Raw genomic sequence first — 14,427 nt, 5'->3', positions numbered from 1 at the left:
TATGCGAATAAATGATAATCTGGTGTAAGATCCAAGTTATAATAAATCAATTTCTTTACGCATTACGTGGAGTCTTTTAAAATTAAATCTCATAATTCTACCATTAAAACACTTTATGGTATCAATATACATAAACAACTACCTCTCTAAAATGCTATTGCTGTCATAACTGCGTTACTAATGAGCTTGATTGTCCTTGGTCATTTCTAAAAATAAAATCATTTAGGTATAGATGGATTTGTAGGCAGTAACAGCCAAGAAGAGGAAGAGAGAAAGAAACTTCTTACCTGTCCTAGCTCAACTTCCAAAGATAAACTTGCTTCTAAAAAGAATGATATCCAAGATACCACCAAAAATATTGCGAGCAATAACAAGACTGAAAAAAATACATCAAATGAATCATCAAGTGGTCCAACAGAAAATTTGCAATCATCAATAAAAGCGGGAACAGAAAAATTAAAAAGCGCGCCAACAGTAGGTCACGTGGTCACTGTATCAGCTGTTATGAGCGATAGTAGTGGGGCAGGCAGCCCTGAAGAGGTGGTGGATGGAGGGGAGGGAATGGTTTCGGATTCTAGCATTTACTTCACCCCTAGTCAAACTATGGAGAATATTAATCTTAATTAGATATTAGTTTTTCAAGTGAGGATCTTTTGTTAAAAAACTGTTTTTAAGCTAACTTTTCAATCAAGCGGTGGCCGGGGGGGGGGGGTGACACATTTGCGTAAACCTGGTATATAGGCTTTATCTTTGGACTGAGAGGATAGGTTATAGGTGGTCTCTGTACAGTTGAAAATGGAGAAGAAAAAAATTTTTTAAGAGTTAGAGGTCAACTTATTAAACAAAATATGCATCTTTTTGAATGTTATTCACATATTTGAAGAAAAACATGCATATTTTGTTTCATAAGCTGACTTCTAACTCTTCAAAAAAAAATTTTTTTTTCCATTTTTACCTGTAAGTGTACAGAGACCACCTGGAGGCCTGGAGCTCCGGAACCTGGAGCACAGTGAGCCCAGGAATCCAATTTTGTGGAAAAAATTAATAACTTCCTTATTTTTCAACCAAATCAAACAATTTTTTTTTAATTAAAAGGTTTTTATAGTACCTTTTACAGAATTAACAAGATTACCCCTTCCTCCCTCTCCAGATGATTGGGGGGTCAAAATATCACCCCCAAAAATTGGTTTTTGGTCGATTTTGACCCAGGCCACTTTGAATGGCCATCACGGCCAGGGAAGTGATGGGAAAAAAATTGTGCAAAATAGCAAAGATGGGCAATGGCCCAGTGTGTCAGGTGACATGTGTCCCAGGCCTGTCAGCCAAGCAGTCTGGCCGCACTGGCATGCCAAAAATCCTCAAAAACTTCAATTTTTGACAATTTTTGCGACCTTTAACTGCGGCTGTCGGCCAAACGGCCGGTCAGACCACCTCCAACCGCACACCCGCCAATCCGGCTTGGAATGACCTACAAAAAAGTGGTAATACACGTGGCTGCGCCACAAACACACGCCGCCCTGTGTGCAAAAAACACGACAAAAAATTGTCATTTTTTTGGTGTGCTAACTTTGCCGCCAATTAAAGGACGGAAGGCGGCCGGCAATTATCTCTGATTTCTTCTGATTGCAGTTAGAGCCGGCCATTGTGGTTCTAAAGATACCTTTAGATTTCTGGTAGCCCCTCCAGGAGGCCCTCAGGGTCCAATACACAAGGGCATAGTAAAATTTTATTTTGAGGTGCTCTAACTTTTCCACCACTGGTGGGAAAATTTTATGCCATGATTTTTCGGAAAGGCATTTTGCCAGATTTTTACCCTGTAAAAGGATTTTTCTCTATAATGAAATCCGGCAACAAATTATATAAGGATTATACACTAAAAATAGCTTAAAACGACCTTTACAAAAATATCTATAGAGGTTAAGCAACTAAGTGAAAGTTGATAAGACCAATGGGATCCTCTTATATATTGCCTAATTAATGCTAGAACTTCATCCTAAAAATTTTCACCTCGTTGCTAAAAAGATCAAGGTATTTGAATCAGAGCTTTAAAAAATATTTAACGTGCTTTTTTTTGCATTTTCACCAACTTTCTTTAATATGGATTCAAGAGGTTTTTTTATACAAAACTATTTAGTTTCTTGTTATCCAGCGTTAGATAATTGCATGACGGTTCTAAAATGGTATTACATTACGTCCTAAGTTAATATTTGATTAAATGGCAAGTAAAACAAAAAAAAATTTAAAAATATTTTTTTTGGGAGATTTTTGTATCTAAATTTCGTGAATTCCAGGGTAACAACTTCAGAAGGCCATAAAAACTTTAATTTTTTAAATTTTTCATTAATTTAAAATGGCAAACCTCCTCTAATATGATGAATTTTAACATGGACTTTTAAAATAATTGTTTTCTAAAGTTCGATTTTGGGCATAAATAATTTTTTCCACAAAGTTGGATTCCTGGGCTCACTGTGTGGAGGCCTATCCAAAAAATCTTAAAAATTCATCATATAAGAATGATTTTATCCCTAATAACCTATCCTCTCAGTCCAAAGATAAAGCCTATATACCAGGTTTACGCAAATGTGTCAGAACTTCCCCCCCTCCCCCCTTATAATTGACAATGAGAATTTTCCATATTAATTAAATAATAGATACTTCCTACTATACCCTATAGGTCCCTTTTGTAGCATATATACAAAAGAACACAAACTTTCTATTAATGTTTTTAAAAAAAATACTTAAGGATCATACTTAAAGATTTTAAAACTCAAACATAACAATGATTCACAAAAAAGTATTTTGATATATGTATATTAGACAATGAGACATACCTAGGTATTTATTAGGAGATCTTAGTTTTGGATAAATTACCGAAAATCCTTAGATAAGATTTAAGATAAGATTTATTTTCCTCAAAGGTACAACATATTTTATTAGATATATATCATACATTATGTTACTATGCTTTGATTTGTTTGATTCTTCTGGTTTGTTATGTTTGATGCAGGTTTGATAATAATATAATAATATACATAATAACTATTATTAAGTACCTAGCATGGAATTGGCCGAACTTCGTCTCCACCTAGTTACCAGGCCAGTTCGAATAAGATGAAGATAACATTTTACAATAAAAATTCCATGCAACATTGTACCAGATAGTTGGCATAACCCTTTAAGGGTTGTGGAGCCACTGGTGTACTTTGACGCTTGCCAAGCCGATACAATGTTATATGTGCAAATAAATAATAATCTTAACAACAAAAGAATAAAATATCTTGCTGTGTATTTCAGACATCCTCCTACTATCAGTTGCAACTTCTCCAAGCGTAAATTCGGAACAATTGAGGAACCAAAACCTCCACAAGGAGTCGCTATTCCCGTTGTGATCCCTTTTCAGCTCTACATAGACAGTTTCCTTTATAACAAATTATTTTCATTATAGAGTGGAGTTTTGTCCGGGTCTAAGGACATCTCCACACCAATAATTACAGGATAACGGCAAATATCGCGATAACACTTGGTCTAATCCAAAAATCCAAAGAATGAATAAGATATCCTAATATATAATCGTATCATGTACTTAAGTGAACAAGGTGTAATGGTTGGTTTCGATTCCTACGGAATCTGATTTTTATTTCTTGAGAATGGATATAATAATCCTATGATGTACAATTGTACAATTGTACAGAATAAAGAATAGGTCATGTGCGATTCCTACGGAATCTGATTTTGGTATTTTGATAATGGGAGTGTGTCCCTAAATATGTAAAGTTCGATTCCTCCGGAATCTGATTTTTATGTTTTGAGAACTGGTCACAGCATGGCTGTGAATGGGGCAACAATATGAGGGAGGGTGAGGTGAGGGAAGGTGAGGGGAGAGTGGTTTGTGCTCGAAAACGTTTTCAATAATCCATTGATCTCACTCTTTTTTGAAAGTAAAGGGTGAAAGTGGGTCATGTTAAAAAAGGCTGTGGCGTGCTAATGCGCGCACAATTTGGTTATAGCTTTGCTTTAGTGGAGTTTAAATCTTACTGTTGTTTAGGCACGAAATGTTCGGAGAGGAAGAATACCAACAAATGTGGCAGCCGTTACGCAATAGATTGACAATAACATATCAACGACTTCTCAATATAGTTAATGGTGACAATGTCAGTGAGGAAGTGCGTCGTGAGGTAGCCCGTCTACTATACCAACAGGGTTATTTAGAAACCGAGTTGGCACTCACACTGTACAACCCGAACAAGGACATGGAGTATCATGAAACTAAATTAGGTGAAATTGCTGAGCAGATAACTGCACAAGAGGGGGCTTGTCTCCAACTATAGCTCCAGAAGTTGTCCATTTCCGGTCTGGACCAGTTATGGTCAAGTTCTCTACGACTTTATATACAAGATATCCGCAAAATATCCGCAAAAACAACCGCGGAAATATAAAAACAACCGCGGAAATATCCGCAAGACGTTCACAAAAATCAACAATGAATCAACAGAAAAAAAAAGCTGCAAAATGAGAAATAATACAGTTTAGTTTTAAAAAAAAGTAGTTAAATATAATTTTTAAAAATAGTTTACCATAAATTCATTGATTTGTTTTTTAATAAATCCTAGATATCTTGCTATGAACTTTTTATTTTTTATTTGAAAGATGTATAAAGTAATAGGATGTCTGTTAATATTTTACTATGGATTAATTTAGCATTAGCATAAAAAAAGTAAGGATAAGAAATGTAAGTTGATGAAGTGAGAGACTAGTTAGGATAAGGGAGATGGGTCAAGGAATTGAACAGGTATGGGGGAGGGGGGGAGGAAAAGCGAGGGGGAGAAAATGGGGCGTGGTGAGTGGTTTGTGCGCGGTCGTGGCTACCAGCCAGACAGACAGAGCGGCGCTTATCGTTTGGTATATGCTAGGGGGGGAGAAAAAGTAGGGGGTGGGGGGAAGAGTGGTTTTCCGGTAAAGCACAGTAGAATAAAGGAAAAAAAGGGGTGGGAGGGAGACAATTGGTTGTAAAGCATAGGGGAAATACGCGGGAAATCGGAAGTGGGGAAAGTTATTTACTAATTAATAAGTTAAATTAAGATTGCATAATGCATGGTATTAAAACACAAGGGGGGTATAAATATGGGGTAAGTAAGGTCAAATTTCAATTGTCTCCAAGATGTCGGATCAAGAAGAGGAAGTAGGACAAGGCCAAGGTGCTTTACCAGATGGGGCGCCGGAAGTTCCGGAGGAGGCTGGAGGTGAGGAAAATGTTCCCCTCCATGACCAGGTGCAGGAGCTCATTGCTATGCTCAATTCTAGCGATGAAGTCGATGATCCTGTACCCGTGCACGGCGTCCAGCAGCTGCTGAACCTCGCGGCAGTGCCTGATCTACTCCCATTTCCGGGGGTAGACAGGCGCTGTCTGGACCTCTGGTTTATGGTCAAGAGGAGGTTGATGGGCGTTGTGCACGAGGGCGACATGCTGATGTGGAGGAGATTCCGCAACGACGCCATCGATGAGGAAATCCTCCGCATGATGTATTCCAACTATGGGTTAGTCGTGAGGTTAATATCAGTAATGCCCACGTACGCCCGCTCCTTCCAGGCTAATATGGATTCCATCGCCGCAATGGACCGCCTGGTCACCGTCCAGCAGGACCTTCTGGAGGAGCTCCTCCAACAGGAACCCGACGACGTCGGCGACTCCAGCGACTACGACGAGTAGATGGCTATGCCCACTACATGAGCTTAACCAGTCAGCGATAGTCATCACAAAATTTTTGATATCTAAATTTAAATAAATAAATATATTTTCGGTCAAAATTCAAAAAAACTTTGTTATTTTTTGTTAGATAGATAGAGGTAGAGGTTGCGCGATTCGTTAGCTGCTTGATAAAAATATATAATATAAAGGAAAAAGTCAAAGTCAAAATATAAAATGTAAAATGAATAAAATGGATAAGAAACAAAATATGCCAAGCTACTCTATACATAGGTATGTGTGTCGGTTCCTACGGAACCTATTCGTTGAGATTTGAGGTTAAAGAAATGCTGTTTTATTGATTTTTAATAAAGAAATTAAATGCTTAAGAAAGTCGAGGGCTAAAAATACGGATAGAAACTTAGTTAGAACAAAAATTGTTAAGTAAAGGAAGAGAAAAAAATAAAATATTTGCTTTTTAAAACTCAATCTTGTTTAGGTAATAAGTAAAACATTTTTTCTTGAAAATATTTTTATTATCAATTAGTTTAATTTCAAGTGGAAGGTTGTAAAGGAAATATTTACTTTTTAAAACTCAATCTTGTTTAGGTAATAAGTAAAACATTTTTTCTTAAAAATATTTTTATTATCAATTAGTTTAATTTCAAGTGGAAGGTTGTTGAAGATAGTTGGGAAAGAGTTAAGAGGGGCGTGCAGGAGAAAGTTTCTATTGGTGCCCGGTTCGTAAGCAAAGTTGTTCCTGTTCCTAGTGCCATATGTATGTCTGTCTTGAACAAAATTCCAGGTGTTTTCAAAGATTTTGGGAAAATTGCCTAATTTATAGGCGTGCATGAATTTACAAACATTGAATTCAATTAACAGGTTAAACGGAAGTATGCCATTAGATTTTAAAAATTCAGCTGTGTGAGCTCTGCTTGGCAAATTTTCGATTATTCTAATGGCCTGCTTCTGCAACTTAATGATTGGTGCTAACAGATACATAGGACAGGCAGTGAACAGGAGACAACAATATTCGATATTCGACTTAATATAAGAAGAATAGAGTAGCTTTAGGTGTTTCTTGTCCAACAAATGACGCATTACTTTCATACTATAAATTATTTTAGAGACTTTGCTATAGACTTTTTCAAGATGATAAGAAAACTTCATTTTCTCGTCTAATTGAATTCCCAAGTGTTTAATACTACCCTCATTGGTACCGCTCACAAGATCCAACTTAGTGATTTTTGACTCATCATTTTCATTATGATTATTCATGTTTACATAGACTTCAAAGTTGGTCTTAGCAGCGAGCTCAGCGGGGGTGAGTATCTCACGGGGGGAGGAAAAGACCATACATTTGGTCTTGCGGGGGTGAATGAGAAGCTTATTGGCATTGTACCATTGGGTCAGTCTGGGGACAAGCTCCCTTGCAAGGTTAATCAATTGAATAATATTCTGCTTTTCAATGAATCCCACTGCGTCATCAGCAAAGAGATTGATTAGGATCTCTTCACTGCATGAAACAAGGTCATTGATAAAAATTAAAAAAAGAATTGGTCCCAGGACTGACCCCTGGAGTACGCCAATGATAATGAATTCAATTGTAGAGGAGAAAAGGCCCTTAAAAAATACACGCTGTTTTCTATTTGCATAGTAACTACGGAACCACTCAAGTGCAACCCCCCTTATCCCTGAATTCTCCAGTTTGCTAAAAAGGATGTCCCTATTTATCATGTCGAAACACTTCCTTATGTCCAAAAATATGGCCATACAGGAAGCGTCTCGACTGAGTGCTTGGGTGATCAATGTGCTTAAGTTCAATACATTGTGAAAGGTTGAGATCCCTTTCATGAAGCCAAACTGGCGATTGCTAAAAAAAGACCGATCTTCTAAGAACTTAACCAGCGTATCACAGACATATTTTTCAATGGGTTTGGAAAAGTTATCAATGAGAGAAATTCCTCGATGATTATCTGCCTCGCTGAGTGAACCTGATTTGTGAAGGACAACTATTTTGGAAGTTTTCATTTTTTCAGGAAAAGTGCCATTTTGAAGTGATAAATTATAAACATGTGTTAGGGGAGTGGCAATGGTATCAGCACAGCGAGACAGAACATACATCGAGACATCATTGATGTCTGTGGAACGCTTAGGTTTAATACTACGAATGATATTAATAACTTTGAATGGGTACAATGGCTCAAAGAAGAGGGAATCTTGACATGGGGGTGGTAAATATTCAAAGAAGTTTTTGGGGGTGGAAGGAATTTCAGGCCTTAGGGAAGACCCAATCTGACTAAAATAACGATTAAATTCGTTAGCTATTTCTTGGTCATTTTCAATTTTGTTTGGGCCTACTTGAAGGTATGTGCACTCAGGGGAAGATTTACTAAACCCAATGACTTCCTTTAGAGTTTTCCAAAGTTTTTTCCCATCCCCGTTTGCATCCCTTATTTGTTTTCTGTAATAATCAATCTTTGCTCTTCTCACTTGCCTATTGTAATTATTCCTATAGACATTGTAAATACTTTCATTTTCAATTGTTTTGTCTTTTAAAAAGTTGCTATACAAAATATCTCTATGCAATCTACAACGCAATAAGTAGTCTGACATGAAAGGCTGCTGGGGCTGGGTACGTTTGTTTTTACGTTTTTTTCTAACTGGACACTTTTCATTATAAAGTCTCAAAAAGGTTGAAATAAAATTATCATAAGCAATGTTTGTGTTGTCTTGACTTAAAACGTGATTCCAGTTAGTGTGGTAGAGTGCATAGTTTAAGGCATCAAAGTTTTCATCATTCAATTCTCTTTTTTCAAAGAAATCTGGAAGTTTTGGTTTATTTACTTTGTCTATTCGGAATGAATTAATAATTGGCAAGTGATCGGAAATTTTTGATGTTAAAACAAAAGAAGACATTAGGTTTTGAATAAAGTTACCTACCCCGAATAAATCAAGAAGGGTTGCTGTGGTTCTAGTGACTCTAGTAGCTCTGGTAACAGTATTTATGATACCGTTAAAAGAAAAAGACTCAATAATTCTCATGGAGTTGCTATTTATATTATTTATTTTGAAAAGGTCGAAATTGAAATCTCCCACAATGAAGTATGGTATGCTTAAAGCTGCTATTCTATCAATTAGGTCTAGAAAAAGTTCAAAAAATTCTTCTATTTCAGCATTATTTTGATTGGGTGGCCGATAGCAATTTAATAAGCAAAACTTTAGTCCATTGTGGGAAATTTTTAAGCAAATAGATTCAAGAATATTTTCTTTAAATGAGAACTTATCAAATAGTTTATCTACTTTATAATATTTGCTTACTAAAATACCCACCCCTCCCCCCCTATTTTTTGTGCGGAGTTTAACATGCCAATCGTAATTATTAATCCCATAGCAATCCATATTTACATCCTTATTTAGCCATAATTCTTGAAAACACAGGACATTTAAGTGGATATCATGTTGCCTAAAGAAGTCTACAGTGGAGACAATATCATTGTATTTAGAATGTAATGACTGACAATTAATACTAAAAATATTGAGAAGGTTTTCATTGAATGTTTTCAGTTTCTGTACGATACCTTGTTCACTTGAAAAAACGCAATTTATTCCGAATTCATTCTCAAAATCGTTAAAGTAGTCGCCGTAAATCGGATTCATAAGATTTAGACCAATGTTATCGTTTAAGTTACCGTAATCCTGGTTAATCTGATCATTAGGGAGGTTTGTCATAGCAGAGCTGGTCCAGGAGCACCGCAGGAGGAATCGTCTTAACGTCAAGTATGGACATCTGAAACACAGTAGATATTAGTGGACAAATAAATAAATAAATAAAAATAGTTAATATACAAAATATTATCGTTGAAACGGAAAAAATTGCTATATTTACTATATTTATTCCGATAGCGTTTAGTTTATGTGTGTGTTGGGGGTGGCAACACATTAAAAGCTAGTTTAGTTCCCCCTACTCATTTTCATACAAGTTCCATGTATTTTATATGCTAATCAGCAGAAAGAAAAGAAAAATAGATTAAAATTAATATGCGATGTGGACGTTCTAACAACTTAGGTAATATATAATAATATTATAATATTATAATATTATAAAGTTCGCGTAGATCCAAAGCATTCAATCATTTTGAAGATAAATCATTTGAAAATAATAATAATAATAATAACTATGCTGAATGTTTTTCTTTGTTAGGTACCTTTTTTTTGCTGTATAAGATACTTAACTTCATGTTGTGATTACCGCCTTTGTTGCTGTGCGCTTAGCTTTGTTGGCGGTGTCTCTAGCTTTGGCCCTCGTGGCAACAGGATCAGAAGGTGCTGAGTCAACGGTAAATGCCTTCGTGGCAACAGGATCAGAAGGTGCTGAGTCAACGGCAAGTGTAGATGCGGCAGATGCGGTAGGTGCAGCGGCAGACGTGGCGGCACTAGGTGCGGCGGTGTGTGTGGCGGTAGGTGCGGCAATAGATGCTGCAGGTACGGCGACAGACACGGCGGCAAGTGCGGCAGACGTGGCGGCAGATGCGGCGGCGGTCACGGCGGCAGGTGCGGCGGTGAGCGCGGCGGCAGGAGCGGCGGTGAATACAGCGGCGGCGGCGGATGCGGCGGTGGCAGGCACTGATCGAGCGGGCTGTGCGGCTGGTGCAACGGCGGCACTAGGTGCGGCGGTTGCGACTGTTGCGGCAGAGTCTATGGGAGGAAACACAGTCAGGTCCCCAAGAACTGGGGCAGGGGCAGACGTTAAATTATGTTGGATCGTGCTGGCAGGGTGGGCTGTGATCGTACTAAACTGCCTTGGGAAGTCATCCTCTGTTAAATCAGCCTGATTCGAGAAGAATGTTTTCCTTTCCTCAGGCGCTAGCTTGTTAAAACGAAGGATTGGCGGTGCCTCAGACAGAAAAAAATCCTCGCTTCCAGGTATGGGTTGGGCCATTTCCTTCAGGTCTTTGCCGAATGGGTTAAGGCAGCGTATCCAGCGGCTGCCGTTCTTGAGCTGGAATTGAACATGTTGGCCAGCGACTTTGGCTCTCGAAATCTGGTTTGTGGCATATACAAAGGTCATGGTCTTCCTGTTGAGGTCTGACATATCTTGTTTCGCCTGGACTGACCTATTGGGGAAGAACGGGACCGGTGACGCATTGTTCCTGGGGTTGAACCTCTTGATCTCGGCGTTGTAACGGTCAAGCACGGCCTTCTTATTGTTCATCCACGCGTCGAGGTAGGATCTAGACATAAAACGAAAAATAAAAACGGGGATCTGGCCCTTTGTATATGGGAGCATATGAGCACGCTCGACGATATCACAAAAATGTGAAGGGATATATTCTAATTCCCCTCGTTTAACAGCGGCTTCAAGGGTGGGCCTTATAATGTTTCTAAATATGATAAACTCAGTAATATTTTCACGGCTCCATGGCTGCTGAAAGTTCACTATTCTACAACTCCAATCGCGGCACCTTTGCTCTCTTATCGAGTTTTGTAGAAGTTGAAATTTGACGAAATTTTCTCTCGACGATTCGACAGAGTTTAAGTAGTCTTTTTGTTGTGTAATTGTGGTCCTAATCGCTTTTTGTTCACTTGCAACAGATTTAGCATCGACGAAATTTTCTATGCCTTCAATAGATTGGATTTTAACATTTAAATCTGAGACTCTCAATTTAATATCGTTTATTTCGGTTTTGTGACTGGCAAAAGTACTATGAATAAGCTCATCCCTTACCTTAGCTATATTCGCATCATATTCTTTAAACTTAACATCCAAAGCTGCGTCCAAATTTGTTTTAAATTTTGACCAATATTCTGGGTTGTCACACGTACTACAGGCCATGATGAAGTGAAGATGGCGGATCCGAGGGTGCTGTGTGAGTGTGGGTCAGCTGACCAATAGTGGGACGCGAAAAAATGTTAGCCAATGGGAGAGCTTATTTGTCGGGAGTACTTTGCGCCGGTAAAATGTTGCCAGACCGATAAATTATCAACAAAATTTTGAGAGTGTTTTCACCAAAAATTGTTCATTAAATTAAAGCGATTAGGTTACACATAAGTTTAAAAATTTTTTAATTCATTAATGTTTTATTTTCACATTTTTTGTGCTAACAATTGACCGATACGTTAACACATACACATTGCCAGGCCTAAATACGAGGTGCCCTCTGGCTACAGTGTCTTCCCTTTCCTCCAACTGCGGAGTGACCACGGGCAGTGGGGAGAGGGGAACTAGTTGAGAGAGAGGGGGAAGGTAGAACTGAGCTTAACACATGGGGTAGGGCGGGGGAGAGCTTGCAAAATGCGTGTTCTCAGCCCGACTCTCTGAACTAAACTATTTCAAAAGGTTATAACAGGCATTTTTAGTATTATTCATCTAATTTAATAGGCTGCGCCCTATAGCAATTTTTATACTAATTTGTCCTTGTTCTGTGATTTAATTGTTTGTTTGATTGATGAGGGTTGTATGCTATTTTTCTGTATTTTAATTGTTATAATTTACACCAATAATTTGACAAAAGAAACAAAAAAATGTTTTCCAGTATGGCTTCCAAACCGATTAATATTTGCTGGAATAGAACCGGTTCTCAGCCATACTGAAAATCATGTATAGCATCGTAATACAGAAAATTTTCCACGAATATTAAAAAATGATTAAAATAATATTAATGCCAGTTTTGTTAGCCCGGTCCTCCTGCCTATCGGGGCTAACACAACTGGTTGTATTCCTATAATTTTCCATTTAATGTCTGCGGAAAGCTGTCTATAATACAATGCGATAAACAACTATTATTATTATTACGTAATTGTCGTGGATTTTTTCAATTTTTAAATTTCTCAAGAGCTTACCTACTTAAGGAAAAATTTATTCTAGTAATAAATTTGATTTTGTATACGATCAAATACTTTGAAAAGGTAAAGGGTAGGGTGGATGTGTCACTTTTTGAAGCCAACAAATGCATTGTAAAGAAAAAAGTGACACCCCCCCCCCCCCTCCAAATTGAAATTGAGTTTTAAGACACTGTTCTTCTATGCATTTTAATTCTGTGATTTTTAAACAAAGCCAATAATTTGAAAGTGATTAAAATTAGTTTTAAATGTTCTGTACTTTAAATTTCATGCACCTCAAAATAAAAACTATATACTTAGAGCACCTAAATTATATAAGATAGCAAAATCTATATTATTGTGTTACTATTCTTTATTTGTTAGTTGAAATATATTCTTTAGCAATACTTTTATGTATCTTTATGTTGGCAAAGTAACTCTACAATTCAACTCTATTGTAGGTCTGCATTTTCAATAAACTGTTTACTTATACGTTTGAGGACTGTTTGTCAGAAAAAAAGAGCATCGACTGAGTAAAATTGAAATTTTTCAGCATAATTCCGTAATCATTTAAAGGAATTCCTTAGTTGTTAAAATACATATTTAATTTGAGTTCGGATTCTATTGTCAAAAGCAGAACAGTTGTTCATCGCATCGTATTATAAGCAGCTTTCCGAGAACTAAAAATGTACAAATAAAAGATTAAAACCAATTTTTTAGCCCGTGCCTTCGGCCTCTCGGGGCTAAATTTTACATTTTTACATTCGCAGAAAATTGGATATAATACAATGCTAGACATTTCGTATGGTGACACAGTTATGGAATCTCGACCACAAAGAAATTTTTATCGAATCTTGACAAGTGAGGTATTTTTGGAAAGAGGAATATACATAGAAAACGCCTATGTAAATTAGAAAATCCGCAGAAATCATATTTGCAAGTTATTTGCAAAAATCTGCAATGTTAATTTGCAAAATTAATTTCATGCCCTAAATGACTGATTTAGAAAAAAATCTTTTTATGAAATGTGTTTATCTATAAGTTTAGAACATACTTAAGGCAAAAAAAATTTCTTTAGTGTTACTTTTTTCACCTTATATATGAAAAAAGTAGTTTCTCACATTTTATGATAAAAAAAGGTATAGGAACAAAAAAAAAGTTTTTTCTTGATGTAAACACAATAATTAGCATAAAATATATCATCCTAAATGTAAAAATCAGATATAGAATCCTTTTTAGAGTCAATATAGTGCAAAAAGTAACCAAGACATTTTTACAAAGTATGAAAATCTAAAGAAAATTGTTCTTTTTGCTTTTGATATACATATCAGATAAATGTATATAAAATTAGTGATCAAAAACTATAAAACATGTTATAAGTTTTTTCAACACTGTCATTGATTAAATTGCACTTTTAGGTTTAAGAATTACTGAAGCAGTGCATAAAAACTCTTTTTATGAAGTAATTAAACAAAATAAAGGCCAAAAAAACAACTACAAAATGGTCTACTGCATTATAAAAAATGCCTAATTGTTGATTTGAATTTATTTTGTTTAATAACTTAATTATAAGAGTTTTTATGTGCAACTTTGGTAATGAGTAAACCTAAAAGTGCATTTTAATCAATGATAGGGTTGAAAAAAGTTATAACTTGTTTTATAGTTTTTGATCACTAATTTTATATACATTTATCTGATATGTATATCAAAATCAAAAAGAACTATTTTCTTTAGATTTTCATACTTTGCAAAAATGTCTTGATTACTTTTTGCACTATATTTGCTCTAAAAAGGAGTCTATATCTGATTTTTACATTTAGGATGATAGATTTTATGCCAATTATTGTGTTTACATCAAGAAAAAAAAATATTTTTTGTTCCTATACCTTTTTTATCATAAATTGTGAGAAACTGCTTTTTTT

The 14,427-nt window shown here is 36.3% G+C and overlaps 1 protein-coding gene across 7 annotated transcripts in view; it reads left to right on the top strand.

Moving 5' to 3' along the window:
* Window positions 1-12,912, top strand: part of Dysb (dystrobrevin binding protein dysbindin) — a 28,362-nt gene extending 15,450 nt beyond the window's left edge. Inside the window, exons 15-17 of one of the 7 annotated variants that reach the window (XR_013883753.1) lie at window positions 227-642; window positions 12,024-12,294; window positions 12,437-12,912. Coding sequence is in view for 6 of the 7 variants with exons in the window: in XM_080176123.1 (XP_080032249.1) it covers window positions 227-627 (401 nt within the window). In the remaining variant the exon portion in view is untranslated. Of the gene's footprint in view, window positions 1-226; window positions 643-12,023 lie in introns of all 7 variants that reach the window. The other 6 variants (XM_080176123.1, XM_080176122.1, XM_080176121.1 and 3 more) reach the window with 6 other exon arrangements.
* Window positions 12,913-14,427: the final 1,515 nt, after the last annotated feature.

The sequence above is a fragment of the Acartia tonsa genome, chromosome 11, assembly GCF_053477335.1.
Source record: "Acartia tonsa isolate MP-2025a chromosome 11, ASM5347733v1, whole genome shotgun sequence".
Taxonomy (NCBI): Eukaryota; Metazoa; Arthropoda; class Copepoda; order Calanoida; family Acartiidae; genus Acartia; species Acartia tonsa.
The sequence above is the reverse complement of the archived record's forward strand: the minus strand, read 5'-3'. Positions and strand labels throughout refer to the sequence as shown.